The 17,929-nt window shown below is 27.6% G+C and overlaps 2 protein-coding genes across 7 annotated transcripts in view; one reads left to right on the top strand and one right to left on the bottom strand.

The window, feature by feature from the left end:
* The window catches only part of Mgat4a (alpha-1,3-mannosyl-glycoprotein 4-beta-N-acetylglucosaminyltransferase a), a 325,867-nt gene extending 312,931 nt beyond the window's left edge, over nucleotides 1–12,936 (top strand). For 4 of the 5 annotated variants that reach the window (XM_067053479.1, XM_067053471.1, XM_067053472.1 and 1 more), the window contains exons 4-12: nucleotides 56–189; nucleotides 415–461; nucleotides 931–1,241; nucleotides 2,954–3,084; nucleotides 3,447–3,554; nucleotides 5,560–5,753; nucleotides 8,276–8,412; nucleotides 9,281–9,396; nucleotides 9,520–12,936. In XM_067053479.1, coding sequence (XP_066909580.1) covers nucleotides 56–189; nucleotides 415–461; nucleotides 931–1,241; nucleotides 2,954–3,084; nucleotides 3,447–3,554; nucleotides 5,560–5,753; nucleotides 8,276–8,412; nucleotides 9,281–9,396; nucleotides 9,520–9,549 — 1,208 coding nt within the window. In that variant the 3' untranslated portion in view covers nucleotides 9,550–12,936. The remainder of the gene's footprint in view (nucleotides 1–55; nucleotides 190–414; nucleotides 462–930; nucleotides 1,242–2,953; nucleotides 3,085–3,446; nucleotides 3,555–5,559; nucleotides 5,754–8,275; nucleotides 8,413–9,280; nucleotides 9,397–9,519) is intronic. The other variant, XM_067053480.1, reaches the window with a different exon arrangement.
* Nucleotides 12,937–13,528: 592 nt separating this feature from the next.
* The window catches only part of Cyp303a1 (Probable cytochrome P450 303a1), a 54,768-nt gene continuing 50,367 nt past the window's right edge, over nucleotides 13,529–17,929 (bottom strand). For both annotated transcript variants that reach the window (XM_067053484.1, XM_014430413.3), the window contains exons 4-9: nucleotides 17,101–17,525; nucleotides 16,897–17,005; nucleotides 16,498–16,678; nucleotides 15,897–16,014; nucleotides 14,710–14,848; nucleotides 13,529–14,410 (exon numbers count right to left, since the gene is read on the bottom strand). In XM_067053484.1, coding sequence (XP_066909585.1) covers nucleotides 14,229–14,410; nucleotides 14,710–14,848; nucleotides 15,897–16,014; nucleotides 16,498–16,678; nucleotides 16,897–17,005; nucleotides 17,101–17,525 — 1,154 coding nt within the window. In that variant the 3' untranslated portion in view covers nucleotides 13,529–14,228. The remainder of the gene's footprint in view (nucleotides 14,411–14,709; nucleotides 14,849–15,896; nucleotides 16,015–16,497; nucleotides 16,679–16,896; nucleotides 17,006–17,100; nucleotides 17,526–17,929) is intronic.

Consider the following 17,929-nt stretch of genomic DNA (forward strand, 5'->3'; position numbering starts at 1 on the left):
ATATATATATATATAAAATTCTTTTGGTTTTATTTGGCTCTATTATTTTTTTCAGTTTCTGTCATAATGGGTGTACCAACTGTTAAGAGAGCAGTTCAAAGTTACCTTCTATCAACACTTCAGAATCTCATAAATTCAATGAGCACTGAAGAACAAGATGATGCTGTTATTGTTGTGCTTATTGCAGAGGTAAAAATAGTTTTCTTCCTTTTTTTTTCTTTGTAGTCACTAATAAAAACAAATAAACTCTCAATAATTTGATGTAATCCTAAGTCAAAACTTCAGCAAGCTATAGCTTTAGCTAGTAACTACTATAAATGGTAAAGTATCCTTCTAAAGTAACTTGACTTTAGTAGAGCTCACATGGTAGTAAATTATTTTATCAATTATTTAATATTAATCAATTTCTTTCAGACTGACGAAGAGTATGTTCTATCAGTTGCTGGTGAACTTCGAGAACAGTTAGTATAATTTATATTTCTAAGGATAGTAGATAATAATCATATAATTAATCTTGATTTATTTCAATTACTGTTCTTCAAATATATTTTTCTTTCATTGTATAAATAAAGTTGTATTAAAAACATTGGAGTTTAAACTAATAATTTATTTGAAATTATATTTTGTGATGATCAATCTCATGAATTTCAAACACGGATTGCAAGAGAAAAAAGATTGTTTATAAGACTTTTGAAATAGTTTTAATTTGAGTTTTGTTCTCCATTTGTATCAAAATGATTTGATTGTTAGAATTTCTAGTCCCCTTAGACCATAAAAATTGTGGCAATCCAATAAAGTCTGGCGAATTTCATAATTAATTATATTGAATATTTAATTTAATATAAAAGTAGACAAATAATTGTTACTAGATCCATCTAGTATCTAGTACCATCAGACATACATGTCGTGTAATTTTCTCATATTTTCTAGATTTGACAACGAAATAAGCAATGGCCTGCTTGAAGTTATCTCTCCTCCTGCCAGCTACTATCCAGACATGAACCACCTCAGGCCAACACTTGGCGATGCCCCTGAACGAGTTCGTTGGCGTACGAAACAGAACTTGGACTTTGCTTTTTTGATGATGTATGCTCAGCCAAAGGCAATGTTTTATATCCAGCTGGAAGACGATATCTTAGCCAAACCTCATTTTATCTCAACAATGAAAAGTGTAGCTCTTGAGAGAATAGCGAATAAGAAACCATGGTTTGTCCTGGACTTCTGCCAGCTTGGTTTTATTGGTATTTATTAATATAATTTCAACAGTATATTATTATTTTTTAAAATATATAATTACCTTCTTCATAAAAAACCTATATTCGAAGTTTTTTATGCATAAGATAAATAGTTGAAGGTCTTTGGAGCAAGAATGAGCAATGATGAGCACAATGTAAATGTTTCTGTATATTGGTTTTGAAAAATTCTTACTTAATTTTTGTATAATTCATATTCCACAATATTATAAAATTAACAAATTATAGTTTTAGACATAGTAATACCATTAATAGCTTTATAGATAAATAAAGGAGCATTTTGCATATAATAAAATTTTCTTTGAAATAGTGGCTTTTCACATTTTTGTTCCTAGTAATTCAATTGAATAGCTCCCTCAAAAAAGGTTCTTGGTAGCATTTCTTCAAACTTTTCAAGGATTAGAATAACCAGGCTCACTTTTCACTAAATTAATATATTTTAAGTTTTGGCATATTAGAACCATGCAATAAGCACTGATCCATTGTTAACAATTGTCAGATTAGAGCTGAAACTTATTTTAAAAAGCTTACTTTTTAGGCTGAAAAATTATTTTGTTGATTTGTGTCATTAGAACCTTTATAGAGAGAGCCCTTCAATTGAAAACATAGATTTACACATTTATTTGCTGTTACTTACAATGGGTATTTATTATAAAATGTGTACAAATAGTGAGAAAAATGTTTGAAAGTAATATAATTCTATCTTAAAATATTTTTTTTTTGTTTTCTTAAATAAAAAAATATTTATTGCTGTTAACAGTAGCACACCTTGTCAGGCCGGAAAAAAAAAAGAAAAGTAATATCAGATTTCAATAAAATGGTGGAAAAAATGTACTTATTCACCTTTAGAACAATAAAAACTCAGCTGGATATATTACACTAACACTTTTCTATTTGTACATAATTCTATTGTTTAGTTCCATATAATACAGTTTTATGCTATTTTACTATTGTATAATGCATTCATTGTGCAGTTAATACTGCACAAAGTGAGCATTTCAAATTTACTGTGATTTTTAAATTCATGAGTTATAGTTAATGACTGGAGAAGTTTTTCAGGGGATGAGGTCAACAAAGAACAACATAAATAAACAAAACAATATTTATTTATGTTGTTCTTTACTAACCTCACCCCGCGACAAACTTCTCCAATCAGTAATCTACAGTTAACCATCTACACCTCATTATAGTTAATGACATTCACAACATGTATACTACATAGAAATCAAACTTCTACTGACTTGGTACTTTTTTTTTAAAGTATACTGATATTAGGCTTAACTATTTAGTAAGAATCATAATTTTGCTACAAGTTTTTAAAGTTGTTTTGAACAACAAATAATCAATATTTTAAATTATAATTAGTAATCAAAATATTTTTTTTTCTGCTAACTGGTATTTTATATAAGTACAGTTTATTATTACTATTGCTAAGATGTGTGGAAGAAGATATGCCTTTAACTGAGATCAAATTTACTAAATGTATTATAATAATAATGTACAGTTGTAAATAGCAATAAATAAATAAATAATAAAAAAAAAAAAAGAAGACATGCCAGCTCAATAGACGATAGACAACTTACTAACACCAATTATAAAATTTTGTTTTTTTATATTGTTATTTATTTATTTTATATTTTAGTAGTTACATATTATTTGATAACCAAAGGTTTTTTATAACATATGTACTCTTTTTTTAGGTAAAATGTTTCGTTGCGTCGAACTTCCATGGTTGATACAATTTTTCTTCATGTTTTACAATGATAAACCAGTTGATTGGTTACTAGACCATCTGATTCATACTAAAAGTTGCAATTTAGAGAAGGATATGGTAACAATGATTTTACTGACCAATTTTAACATTTTATTATTTCTATATTTGAGGGACTTGGTTGTGGAATGTGGTTACTGAAAAAATGAAAATTTTTACAACATTAAAATGTTTGTTAATTACAAGTTTTTTATCTTCAACCAGAAGTTACTTACCATGACTTTTAAATTCTTTCAAAAATCTAAGAAATATTCCCTAAATAATCTAGTAATATAAAAAATTTCAATTCACAGTAAATGTTAGATACCATGTTTTACGACTGAGTATCTCATTTATTTACTTCATTATTTTTAGAAAGTATAATTTATTAAGTCCTGGGCATTCCAAAATATGTTTGCTTTCAACAATCATCTTTTTTATAGAAACATTGCAGAAAAGCAAAAGATGAACTTTGGATACACTACAAGCCATCCCTTTTCCAACATATAGGGACTCACTCATCTCTTAAGGGAAAAGTTCAGAAGTTGAAGGTAACTTATTCTTTTATTAATTGACAGTTTTTTTTACTAATTTAATTATTTAAGGATATTTGTAATTGTTTACAGGACAAGGTTGAATGACCCTCTCACGATCTAGATTTTATCCTACAACTTATATTTACTTAAAATCTTGACAAAATTTCACTTCCTTCTCCTAACTTATGCAGATCATCCTCATGTTTCCAAACAAATTACCCAAGCTTTCTACTTTTTCTTTTGCCATACCACATTGGTTTGGTAACTTTTTGGAATAAGACGTGTTTTTCCTTCTTCTAACAATCTATTTTTGTTTATAAATAGGACAATGTTTGATTCTGTATACACATTATAGTTTCACTTTCTTAAAAATCTGTCTGATTCCATGTGTACTTGAATTAGTCCTAGAATCTTTCTCTATACTTTCTATTCCCTTTGAAATAGATTGTATGTATACTGGCTTAAGATTGCTTTATTTGAAACTATTATAGGACTCTAAGATTATGATTTAGAGAGAGTACATACTAAAGACTTATCAATCTACTGACTTTAATTTGTTATATATGTGCATTTTACAGACTAGTCGGCTGATCACTTCCCTGCTCAGCTTACTTGTTATTATTTAATGATTGTTTCATTCTAAAGTCAGCAAGAATTTTGAAAATGTCACTAAAAAGTGCTAAAATTTCTATTATTTTAAGTGAATAAAAGCTAAGAATATTAGGTTTTATTTATTATTTATATCTTTCTTTGTTAAGTGGAGAGTTTTTATTTCAAAATTTGGTTTATTGGAATTTGTTTAAAATCATAATACATATTATTATAAGTAAATTATGCATAGCTATTAATGTTATTAATAACGTTATAACAGATAAATATAAAATACACTTACATAATAAAGGTATAATTCATAATTCATAATGCAATAAATAAATTGTGTTATTTACAACATTATAACATGCAAATATATAATATATAAATAAATAAATTAGTCGTAATGAAATAAATAAATAATATTGTTTTTAACATTGTAATCTTTAAACATAAAATACAAAGTGTATAAATTAGTAAGTAATTAAATATCAATATACAATTGAAAGATTCCAGCTACAAAGCCTTGTGTCTCTAAATTACTGCGAAAATATTTAACAGTTAACATTTCACCAATTCAGACAAAAAATCAGTATGTTTTGGAGTGAAGTACTGTCTCTTATTAGTTTGTCTTGTTACACTGTTGATTTGTGATGCACTGCATTTATGTTACTTGTTGGTGATATTGTGTTTTTGTCTTGATGATGCCTGTATTTGGCAAACTTCGACAGATGAATTGTTTGTTGTTATTTTAGGGACTCAATACTTTTTAATTGGAATCTTTCAATTATGTCCAAAAATTAATTTATGTCTCTTGTTGAGCACTCGTTCTTTTATAGTAATTATAATATATGTAAAATATATAACAAATAATAACAAGTATTATAAGGTGGAGAGCTTCATGGACTATAAAATCTGTCGTCTGTGATCATTTTGTTACATTCTTTAATTGAAAATATTTGGTAGACTTTTTAGTTGGAAGGGAACCAGGTAGCCTATTAAATTATTTAATCAGCTACTCAAAAGTCCATATTTGGGCACCACCCGCAGATCTTAGAACAATAGATCTAGGCCTAACCATGTGGGTTATAGATGCCTCAGATGAAATATTAATATTAATAGACCAATATGTTATATTTGAGGATTGGATAAAGAAACCCAATTATAAGAAGATCATTAATAAAGAAAATATTTTTTCCCTTCTTCATTGTTTGTGGTTGGAAAAAAAAAAAGAATTAAGGAAGTATTAAAAATCCTCCATAACTCAATACAGTAACTAGACGTTTGGAAAAAAATTCTGATTATTGATAGTCTGATATTCAGGTTTTCTTTTTTATTTTTGAAGCTTTCTATTTTTATTCTTCTTTATGATTAACTCATATTAATTAAATTTCAGAACTATATGTCATCTATTTTAATTAATTTCCAGGACAAACAGTTTGGGAAAGTGAAATTATTTTATCCACACTACAATCCAGCTGCAATTGTACTCTCAGAAATCAAGGCTTACAAACAGTATACTCTAAAAAGAGCTTATGAAGGAGAAACATTCTTTTGGGGACTGCTGCCTCAACCTGGTGACCATCTCTTCTTCAAGTTTACTTCTCCTGTCAATGTCACAAAGTAATTTATTAGTTTTACTTTGTAAATAAGTTACTTCCTCAAATCTCTTATTCCAAGTATTTTTGTAGCATTATAAAAAACAATTTTTCTTTTCTCCAGGGAAATAGGATAATTCTTTGGGGGATATATCAAATTTAATTCTGAACAAAAATCTTCTATGAACTTGGGTCAGCTAATGGAATCTTGACCAGTTTTCAAGCCAGAAAAATAAAGAATATTTATAACTTTCATGTTTTACAGCTCTGAACAGCATCAGGAAGTTAATAAACAATTTTGCTCTGATCTAAAAACATTTAGCTCAGGAATATCCATGGCTTTGTGGTATTTTGTGAACTGAAAAATATCTGGGTAGGGCATTCATTCCTACGTCAGTAGTATTTAGATTCTAGGATAACTGGAAAAAATTAAATTGATGAGGAAATAAAAACAAGGTTAAAGGCAGGAAATGTTTTGTTTTTTCACTTGTGAAATTGCTTAGCCTCATGCCTTCTGTCCAGAAACTTAAAAGTTAAAATTTACACAACTGTTATCCTTTCTATTGCTTTTTAACGATGCAAAACGTGACCTCTTACACTTACGGTTTTTGAAAATAGAGTATGTGTAAAACATTAAGACTGAAAAAGGATGAGTTAACAGAAGACTGTAGAAGGCTACACAAAATGTTGCATTGAGAGAACTGCAACAGGTAAATATGCAGATAAAACCTTCAGGTTCGCTAGGCCTTCATTATTATTATTTTAAAAACTTTTTCATGATTACAAGAAAGAATTCATGATGAATTATTGCTATTATATTTTTTAAAAAACAGTAGGTACCTACTATATACTAAATCTTACTTTGTTTTTGGATGGTTAGTTCAATAATCTTAAAGGGGTTACAAAACTGTTTTGAATATTCCACCCTAACTGGTAATACAAGTACAACAACACTTTGTGTAGTCACCATTTGTGTTGCATCAACCATAATACAACAAAACATCTTTGTAAAAAACTTTTAGATTCATAGAGTCCAAATAATCAAGTATCACTAAATGGTCTTAGAGTATGTGAACAGCCTTGCTCATAAACAAATGTTGTTTGACATTGAAATTACATATGTAGAGCAGGTTTATGCTAGGGTGTTACAGTAACTTTTTCGTTAAAATCAACCAACCAGTAGTGCCACTTTACATAATAAAATTTAAACTTTCTGAGGATTTTCTCCATAACAGGTCAAACAATTTTGATTAAAGTTGGTAAATCAATATAAAATTGAATGGTCTTTAATATCAGCTAGGTCTTATCCTCAATTAAATAGTCTGATTGGGTTTAAATGCTGAGTATTCAAAATGGTTTCCTCTAAATTACCATTTTGTTCTGTTTCTAATTTTGTTTGTTTGAAAAAATTAACCATTCCACATTTTTACTAGTAATGAAAAATAAATAAATAAAAACTATATCAAAACACACAGTTTGAAAGTCAAATATCTTTAAAAACATAATATTTTACAAATAAAGTTGTAGATGGTAATGAAGAATGACCAAAAATGTGTAAATAAAAGATCTATTCTAACACAAGTTCAACTTTTGACTGGCAGATGCATATGCAGTGTGTTTTTCCAGTCAATCTGATCAATTTTTTCATGTCACTATGACTATTAAATAGTTTTTTTAAATAATTTTTTTTTATTTTTATTTTTTTTATGGAAATGAATACAACCCACGAATATTGTAGAAATATCTGTTCTAAAATGAAAGAGGATTAATTTCAGCTCATAGTAGGATATGCTTGTAGAAGTAATTGTAACCCTTTTGTGAGCTGAACATTTTTCGTCCTCCAGAATCAAAATTTCTCTCACATTGCATGTTTGACCGAGTTCCTGTATAAATATTCCCTGTCTGTCTGTTTCTAGATTTTTTTTTTTTTTTTTTTAAAAAAACATCTTGAAACAAAGTTGCTAAACATAACAAGTTTGTTTGGAATTGGACATTTTTCTAATCATTTTGGATACCAGATTAACTCTGACAATGCACCCAAGAATCGTGAGTTTGATTTATTGAGCTGCTATTGGTTTCATTTGACTCTAAACCTAATACTCCATCAAGTTAGTTTGGATCTGATACTTTATGCAACAATTTTTTTATTCATCGATTGCCAGGAAGCATCTAAAAACGTACCTTTTTTATTTTTTGGAGTGAAAATTTATTAAGATTTCATTTGCTGACCTGGGTTCATAAGAACTTATCAATTCATTGTTTAATTTGCTACAAAATGGCCCAAGAGTTTTCTTATAAAGGAGGATGGCACCCTCTATAACTTGATAGTTCATTTATTTTTATATTTTCAAATTATTACTGTTATTATTTACCATAGTAATTTTTAAAAAATAATAAGGTTTCTTAAGTATTGATAAAAAATTAAACCATAAGGATATAGTTTTTCTTTTTTAGATTGATAATCAGTATTAAAATTACCTTAACATCGCATTATTGAAGTTGTTTTTTTCTCATATTTTAAATTATATTTTTCATTTTTTCATGAAGATACTTGCTGAAGAGTGGGAATGCTGAGCATCCATCAGACAGGTTTTATAACACAACTGTAGAAGTTTTGCCTCTCATCACTCCAACAGTAGTCTATGATAATTTTAATTACACAGCTGATGGGTTTATTATTATTGGTACGTTTTAAAATAATACTATTTTTTCCTATTCTTGTCTAACTTCATTTTTTTTTTCCATATGGTTTTAGATTGAACATTACAAACATTTTGAAAGTAATTTAATTTTATTAGTTAATTACAAATGAATTTTGTCTCAAAAGAAATGGAGTCGAATTTTGTAGGTTTAATTTTCTCATGCTCTAATCTTTAACTAAGCACAGTACTTTTTTGATAATATTTTATTATTATGAGAACTGATGGTATTTATAGACTTTGAACAAACAAATTCAATATTTTCTTCTGTTCAATTGTCATTTCAACAGAACATTATGAATTAAAAAAATAGATTGAGATTATAAGTATCCGTCATTGTGGTTCGCCCATTTGTTTGACACCATGGTTACTGTTCCATTCCTATAAGTCATAGTTATAAATGGTATAAAAGCTAATACATTCCTTGATGATCAGCCTGTCTAACTCAAAAAGAATTTTTAAAATTGGATTGGTAGTTCCTGAAGTTAGCCCATTCAAACAAACTCTTCAGCTTACTATATTAGCTTTATTTATCTTTAGATTTAATTATTGCTAAACCTTCTAGAGGCCATGAAGATAATTTAGTTAAAATTTGGTTCATTAGTTTTTGTGGTTACCAATCACTAACCAGTGGTTACAACAAAAAAAAGAAAACACAGGCTTTGCTTTTATATAATAGTATGATAAAAGTAGTGTGATTTTATATGGTAATATGATTTATATAAATGTAATTTCCAAAAAAATATAATCGTTAACTTACATTTCTTATCTGAACTGGTAACTTTGATTTGATTTTATTGTTATGAAAAGGCTACCTTTAACTTGATCTAATGTTACATATTAACATATACAGGTAGATTTGATAACATGGGCATTGCAGAGGGTAAAGTCGACCATAAACTTGGTGCCATAAAAGAAATAAGGCTGACTGTACACAGTGAAAGTGAAAATTGGGCTATTCTCAGCGAGGTAAATTACCAATAATATATGAATTTTCAATCCAAGATTATAAAAGATACAGGATATTGAATCAAGCATCGTATAATCATAATTAATCAATGAGATTTTAAAAATATATCATTTGATTTTCAGATTCTATTTGAAACTTCTGGAAATAGGTGACATGAGGAAACAATGTCACCTTATATCAGTGCACCACCGTAGCACAATCATGCTCGATTCCACGCTGATTCATCTGACAAATATACAACGGATCATTACTTACTGCTCCAAAGGGTAGCAATCCTATTAGTTATCTTAGTTTTTTTTTATCTTCGTTGAAAAAATTATAAAAACCCCATTAAGTTTAAAAATGAATCAGCAAATTTGTCTAGCATCTGAGGAAATCTTGTGGTAAACTGAAATGGTTATATTTCTACTATATAATTTCTAAAGTTTTTATTTTTATTTTGAAAAAAAATTAAGAGAATTGGAAAATGATGGGTTGTTGAAAATCATAGGCTTATATATTTATATCCAGTATGTATGTGTGTATATATACAATATATTTATAATTATATATTTTGTAATAATCAAACAAGTTGCCATTATTTTAAACGGTAATATTCGTGTTATCAGTGTATATCCAGAGTATATGAAGATATTTTATTCTTTTTTTTTTATAGATGTATTTTATAATTCCTCCTCAAAAAAAAAAAAATATATATATATATGTGTGTGTGTTATTACTGTTTTATGTATCTAACTGTTGCATGCATGTTAAAACAAATGCATATTCAAAGGAATCAAATAAAAGAAGAAGAAAGAAATATTAATTACTAGGTTAAATAAAATAAATGTTAATATTTAAGTGTTAAATGTGAAACATGATCCTGACTCTGACCAACCATTTATGTTAGTTGCCTGTGGACAAGGTACAGATCTCTTAGAACCCGCTTCTGTCTAGAATGTTTTAGGTTTATCTCTTAACAATTGGAAATACTTTCTTCCATTGTTGTATATCAATTTTAAGAAACTGATTACTTGTATTATTATGGATTCTAATTAATTAATGGGCGTATAAAAATGCTCAATAGTCATTAAATACGCTTATGAAAAGCTAGTAGGTTATGTTTTAACAAATTAAAATTAAAATAAAAAAAATAATTAAGTTAAATAGTTGTTTAGTTGTTTTGTTATATTTTTGTACAGTTGGTAATTTTTTCATTACTTCTGGCTTTTATACCTATGATGATTTTTATTGAAGATATAGATATAAATAATACCTGTTGATATTTATAAATTAAGAATTATTAGTTTCATATAATAATTTTATTTTAAATTAAAATTTTTCTAGTTGCATAATTAACAGATTTTAAAGTGATAAATTATATCTTTATAGAAGAATGAGAACAAAGAAAATGAAATATGAGTTTTATGTTTTCTTTTTGTTTGTAAAGCCTTATTTTTTTCCAGACTAACATTTATGTATAGTCAACAGTTCTTGTAATTATGTTAGCTAAAGAACTTTGGTGGTTAATAAATAAATAACATAATTTAGGATTAAAGAAAACGTTATCCGTATAGTGATGTTTGTTAAAATTATTTAAAGTTTATAATTTAATTACAAATATGGAAGAAGAAAAAAATGAAGTAAAATTTCATGGAAAATGATAGCTACAGGGAAAGGAAATAAACTATTTAGAAATATATAAGCATATAAGCCAACTGAGTGATAACCTATTTGAGAATCATTATGCAGTAGATTATTTATTGTTGTTCCATGGATAGTCTACTTTTTGGGGTGGGGAAGAACATATAGGTCCTAAATGCCTAGCCAAGCCAACTCAGGATATCTATAATCCTAGTGTTTCTTGCTTAGTGTTGCAGGAAAAGGAGTTCCAAAGAGCCAAAAAAGGGCTGTTATCAAATTATGAGTAACCATTTTTATGAGTTATAGAATTTGTAAAGTAATCTTCTCCAGACTTTTTACCCTCTGGAAATCTATAGATATTTACGATAAATTATATTATGCTGCTAGATATCTTCAAGCCCTTTGTCCAAGTCAAATAATGACATTAATATACATTATATAAATTCTCATAAAATAATTAGTGGTATAAATATGATTTCGGAGGAAGGTAGCTGCCAATCTTGATGCCCTTTAAGCTGCTTGCTCAAAATTTGAAGATATGGCTGTGTGTTATACATAATAATAAAATTGTGTCATTATACATTATATAATTCTTAATTTTATTTTGTTATTAATTTTTAGTATTGTTGTTTTAAAAAAAAAATATCTGTTTCCAATAATTCAAGGGATTCAATTTATATTAATTAAGTCTGACATAGGCTGTAGGCCCATGGTATTTACCATCTTTATATATTACACCTTTTAATACTCTGAAGCAATTTTCTCTTCTACTTAAAGAAATTACCTTGTCTTCCTTTCAGAAAGAAGTCATAAGAAAATTAGTTTTAATGGTTGCCTTGTCAAAATTAAATGTCTTCTTAGTAATTAACGATATAATATTAATTATGTAGATATAATTCATTTAGATTATTGTTAATACCTAGAATCCCTATAAATTCATTTAAAAACAATGAATAATATGTCTATTAACTAAAATTGAAAAAAAAAAAATAGAACGGTGCCATATTTTAAAAGTTAATTTTTTATTCATTATATAAAAACTTTAAATGGTTGGTTTCCCTTTATTTGTAGAGTTTATATCATGACACCATAGCCATTCTAAACATCAAAAAGGAAGCATCATTTTCCAGGAATCAGAAAAAGATAGTCAAAACCTTAAGATTAGCCACATTTTTCACCCTTGTGCATTATTAATTAATTTAATTACTAAACATTTTTCACATTGTTATAGGTTTTCCATGATTAGAAAAATAAATGATATTGGTAAAATTTTGTTTTATCGGAAGGTCCATTGTTATATATTAAATTAAATAAAAATTAATCTTCTATGAAGATATTACCATGTTTAATTAATTATTCAGAAGTAGTGAAGAATTTTATCAACTGTGTTATATTATTTTATTGAAATGTTTATTATTATTTTATTTAGTTAATTTATCTTAGTTTCGTACCACTCGTGGAGCAAAGGACTCAATTTGTTTTAAGACTGTATATATAGATAGTGATGATAGTGGCCATGTGATTATATCAATTATGAAATATTAGCAGGGATATAATAAAATGTATGTTGTATATGTCAATGTTTATCTTAAAATTAACCATTGTCAAATAAATATGTGTACTTAAAGCATTTAATTTATATTATAAACTAAGACTAAATATTCCAGTTATTAGTGATTCAATTTTTTTAAAATTTAAATTTACATCTATTCATTGAGAAAGTTTTACAAAAAGAATATTTTGTTACTATTACCTTATAAAATAACAAATAATCATTTAACTAATAAGTTTGTTCTAACAACCACTCTGTTAAAAATGGTTACTGGTACAAGCTTATTATTTTCATATTGCTTGACTTCAATCATTTCTGTATAATCAAATATTATTTTAAAAAACAAAACAAAAATGTTAATCATTGAATAAAAATATGTTGGTTGTTGTGTTTATGATGTCTTCATTTTGATACCTTGTTCTCTTATGTAACTGTTATATTAACCAAGTAATGCCCACCAGGTCGATCTCCTATTAAATAAAAATATAATAAAAAGTGTTCTCTTAATAGTCAACTAAGAAATCACATTGAGTTAGCAATAGTTTGAGCAATATAAGTTAAGTTTTGAATGTTACGAGTTTAAGAGATATCGTTTTCAAGTGAGATACAGGTGCATTTGTCCGTACGACACTATAAAGTAAATGGATTTACATCACATTTATAGATATAATAATGCTTTTCAATATGATTATCAATTTTTTTTCAATAATAAAAAATGTAGATCCTTGTTCTTATGTGGGTCCTCAACTATTCATTAACTTCAATGATGGATAATTTACATTTATTTGTTATTTTAAATACATATTACAAACCTTTCTTTTATTTTAACAAATATTTTTAAATTTTTAAAATCATCAATGAAGCTTTGATTGAATTATTGAAGCTATCAAAAACAAGATTGATGATAATGATAAATATGAATCATATTGACTTCTAAGGTTTAGGATAGTTAAGCATGATACTGACAATATCACTACTTCCCCCACTACCAAATCTTCTTGCTTAATTTTTATCTAGAAATAGTACTTTTTATAAGCCTCAGAACACAAGACTGTTCATGGTTTGTAGTGCTACAGGTGGTATAGGTTTGAACTTATGGATGATGACAAGTCTTTATAAAACAACTTAGGGAAAAAAGTTATGATTTCAGATAAATGTAAATACCTCTCTGGTAGTTTTCTCAGTGACCTCGTTAGATTCTTTTTATAAGATATGCTGACATTTGGACCTAGACATGTGGGCCAACAGAGCGTATTCAGCAGAGTTAGATGAACAGCTCTAAAATTAGCCTCTTAAATTTCCCATGGTTGAGATATTGCTGAGTGAGGCTTAATAAAGTTACTTTTTCAAGAACAATAAATTTTATTAACAACACAATAAAATACAATATTGAACTAAATTAAAATTACAAACTAACAGTCAATATCATCCATCACTTATCCTATTTCATATAATACTTAAATTAATTCCATTAAAATCAGCTTTCTGAGGTTTTGATCAATGTAATCAAATTGAAAGTTCTGATTTTGTTGCTTACTATATTTTTTCATAATATATTCTTTCATGTTGAAATACTTTGTCATTTACCTCATTATATTAATATTAATCATGAATTATCACAAAATTTAAAATTAACAACTAAAATCATATTCATATCTATTTTCTGCACCGTACTAGAGCTCTATAAGGACCTGGAGAAGGTGTTACGCCATCAATTCCACTGGTATCTGGAGGTGCTTCACCAGGTGGAATTGAAAACTCAAAATTTTGTAGTAATGCAGCAGTAAACAAGAAGACGTTGCTCCTTGCTAATGTTTGACCCAAACATCTATGTTTACCTATAAAACATCTTTGTATGAGTACTACAGTTAGTTTATTTCTAACTATTTTCGTTACTCAAGTAGGATATAAGAGATTGAGTTATTAAGATGGAATAGATAATGGACAAATTGTCCGAAATATTGTTCAGAAATTGAAAGAAAAAATAAGAGAGAGAGAGATAAGAAGTTTTTTTTTTAAAGAAAAAAATAAGTATAAAAAATTGCTTAATAAATTAAATCGGTCATAATAAGTGGAAAAATTTGATCATTATCAATCATCACTTCAAATTATATAATGTATGTAGAATATAACATACCATAGCCGAAAGGTAAATAATAATCTGGTACTACTACTTTTCCATCTTCAATGAACCTCTCAGGTCTGAAAACTTCTGGATCACCCCAGAATTGTTTGTTCATGAGGACACCATTGAAGTTGGCTATTAGCATAGTGTCCTATAAAATATTAAATTATTACTATTATATTTACTAAATTATAACATAAGAAATTAACATACACGCACATATATACTGTAGTGATATTTTTATATCTCTGATTAAATAATATCAAAAATAACTCACAAATAAAAAAGAAACACATTAATAATATAGGAAAATGTGCATTTTTGTAAGTGAAAAGCCATACTCTCTTTGATAAATATAAATTAAGAATTATTTAATAATTATAAATAATACTTTTGAAATAGAGGATTATTAAATGTTTTTATTAACATAATAATGCATTTATGAATATCATTTATTTGATCAATTGGAAGTGAAATTGATATTTTTTGTTTCTTTATTTGTAAATTTAAATATTTTGGATACTTGAACATAATAGTGATTTTTGTTGGAAGGCCTAAAATGGAGTCTAAATTGGGAATATGCCGAACACACTGGCGGCTGACTAAATGACTGTTAAAACTTATAAGATGTTTTAATTTACGTCTATAAAGTAAAAAACTTTTAAAACTTAATTTACTGCAGTCTTAATAAAGTGCAGTCTTTTCCCATAGCAAGACGATATCTAGAAGCACTGGTGGAAATTACATTGTATTAGATGTTTTCACAAGTGTTGCATAAATAATTATAAAATCAGTATTAATATAATTGCAATAATTTTGACAGTATAAAAATACAGTGAATTGTTTTATATTAATCATGATTAATTAAATTCTTCAAACTAAAATATTTCAAACTATCCTGATTGAAGTATGTAACTTTTTAGTAATTATGAGAATTACTGGAAGAAGCCATATCAACCAACCCTGAATTATAACCCCGATTCTACCAACAAATATTTAATAACTATTACAAAAAAATTGTATTTTGTTTTTTTCTATATGATCTACCTTGATTATGTTAAGAAAAAAAATAAAGTACAGTTTATTTTTTGTAATTAAAGAAAAAAAACTTTTTTACCAGAATCAAGTAACTAACTAACTAAGTACCAAAGGTTGAGGTTTTAACATATTCTAATTTTAGTTGTTGTTTTTTTTTTTACTTTTGGAATGTTATATCCTTGAAGAGTTGTACTTTTCAGTGCTCTGTGCGGAATGCTGAAAGTGCGGCCCATAAATACTCGTACAGATTCATATACGATGGACTCAATATAGGGCATGCTGGAAAAAAAGAAGAATTATTTTACAATTTGTAATAACTAGGAAGAACCTTTCATTGTGTTCATTAATATATGTTACTATACCTAAGGATGGGTACATAGATCAGTCATTATTGTGTACAAAATAGAACCATTTTATCTCTATGCACAGCACTTTCTCTTTTCTTGATTTCATGGGTTTAATTATGAGTGAAAAAAATAAAAAAGGGTTATATGTTTACAGGAGGGTACTCACATCTAGCCAATCTCCCATTTACCAGTGGTGAACAAGCCAGGCTAGGTTAACTTTATTTTATACATAGGTATCATATTACCAAAACTCTTATTTACATTTGATTATGGATCTATCAAATGAATATCAACCATTACAGTCTAGATAGAATAGATTCGTAACCTGTAGGATAATACATCCTTTTTGCAGTAGTTGGAGCACCTGAGGACCTCAGACCCCAAATAAATTTAATTATATTGTAATACTACTTACTTAGGTCTGTCATTTAAGGTAGGAAGCCGATCTCTGCCAACAACCCTGTCAATTTCTTCCCTAGCTTTTGTCTGTACCTCAGGATAGAGGAGCATGTACAAGAAACCGAATCCTAGTGACTTGCTCGTAGTTTCGGAACCAGCCATGAACATATCCATGCAGATTGCAAGAAGCTGTAATTCTACAAACATGATTCATTTAATTACTATTAACATTATTCACTCTGATTGCTTAAAAAAGGCATAAGTAATATTTTCCTCATTTATTCAAAATGTCAACATAAACAATAATTAATAAAGAGCTGAGATAACATTTTTTTTTTTTTTATGATAAGATACAGAAGAAAAATTAAATAGTCATCAATAGCAAAAAAAACAAACAATATAAATAGTTAGGTACCCGAAAAGCTTGGTTTCCTGTCCTCTGAATTTAACATTTGTAAATATACATCCATTAAATCTCTAGGGTCATCCTTTTGAAAGGTCTCTTTATGCCTATCCAATTCAGCCTAGAATCATTCAATCAAGAGTCATCAATCAGAATAGAAGTTCTTGCATATCCGAAACAAAAGAAATACTATATATTTGTGATAAAAACAATTACCTTTAGGAATGCCCAGACACGTTGATGAATACTCATAAATTGCTTATATCCAGATAGTTTAGGAGCAATATGTATCAGTAAGGGAAATTGGCTGAACAACGTTCCAGTCATATCTATGCTGGCAAATAATTCTGTGAGTAAATTCTGCAGCTTTTTCAGTTCCTTATCATCTGGAGAGTATCTTATACTTGCCATCATCATCCATAGGGTGTTGAGAACATTGACTCCAAATGCATCTGCCATATCCATAACTTTACCTGAACTTTCACAACTACCAAGTTTCTTTTTAAATCCTGCAACAAGCTGTTCAGATTCAGCTTCAACCAACTCTGCCATCGTCCTGCGCCCAAAACCGAACTCTCGGAGATGCCTGAGAACAAACCTTCTTTGCTCTTGCCAGAAATCTTCATCGGTGAGCAATAATCCTGAAAATTGTTATATTACATATAAACTTTTCTAATTGATTAATTAAGTATAGTAATCTATTAGATGAAACTTCCCTAATTAAACTTGAAGAAATGGTAGGTTTAAAAAAAAGTTTAAGACTGTTATGTGATGCTTTGAATGTATGACAATTACTAAATTTGAATTAGTGAAGAAAATGATTACATAATTCAAGTTGTACAGTTGAACAATAAAAAAGGCATGCCCGATGATGACTTAAGAACCAAAATATCATAAAATTATTAATAAATATTGGTAAAAGACAGTCCAGTTTTTTTACTTAAAATTTACTTATAAATTATTCTTGGCATTAATGGAAATACAATCCAGATTTTTTAAATTCATTAAACTACAGGTTTATAATTTGATATAATCAAAAGTTCCA

This window comes from Halyomorpha halys, unplaced genomic scaffold, assembly GCF_000696795.3.
Source record: "Halyomorpha halys isolate HHAL.00 unplaced genomic scaffold, Hhal_1.1 Scaffold889.1, whole genome shotgun sequence".
NCBI classification, from domain to species: Eukaryota; Metazoa; Arthropoda; class Insecta; order Hemiptera; family Pentatomidae; genus Halyomorpha; species Halyomorpha halys.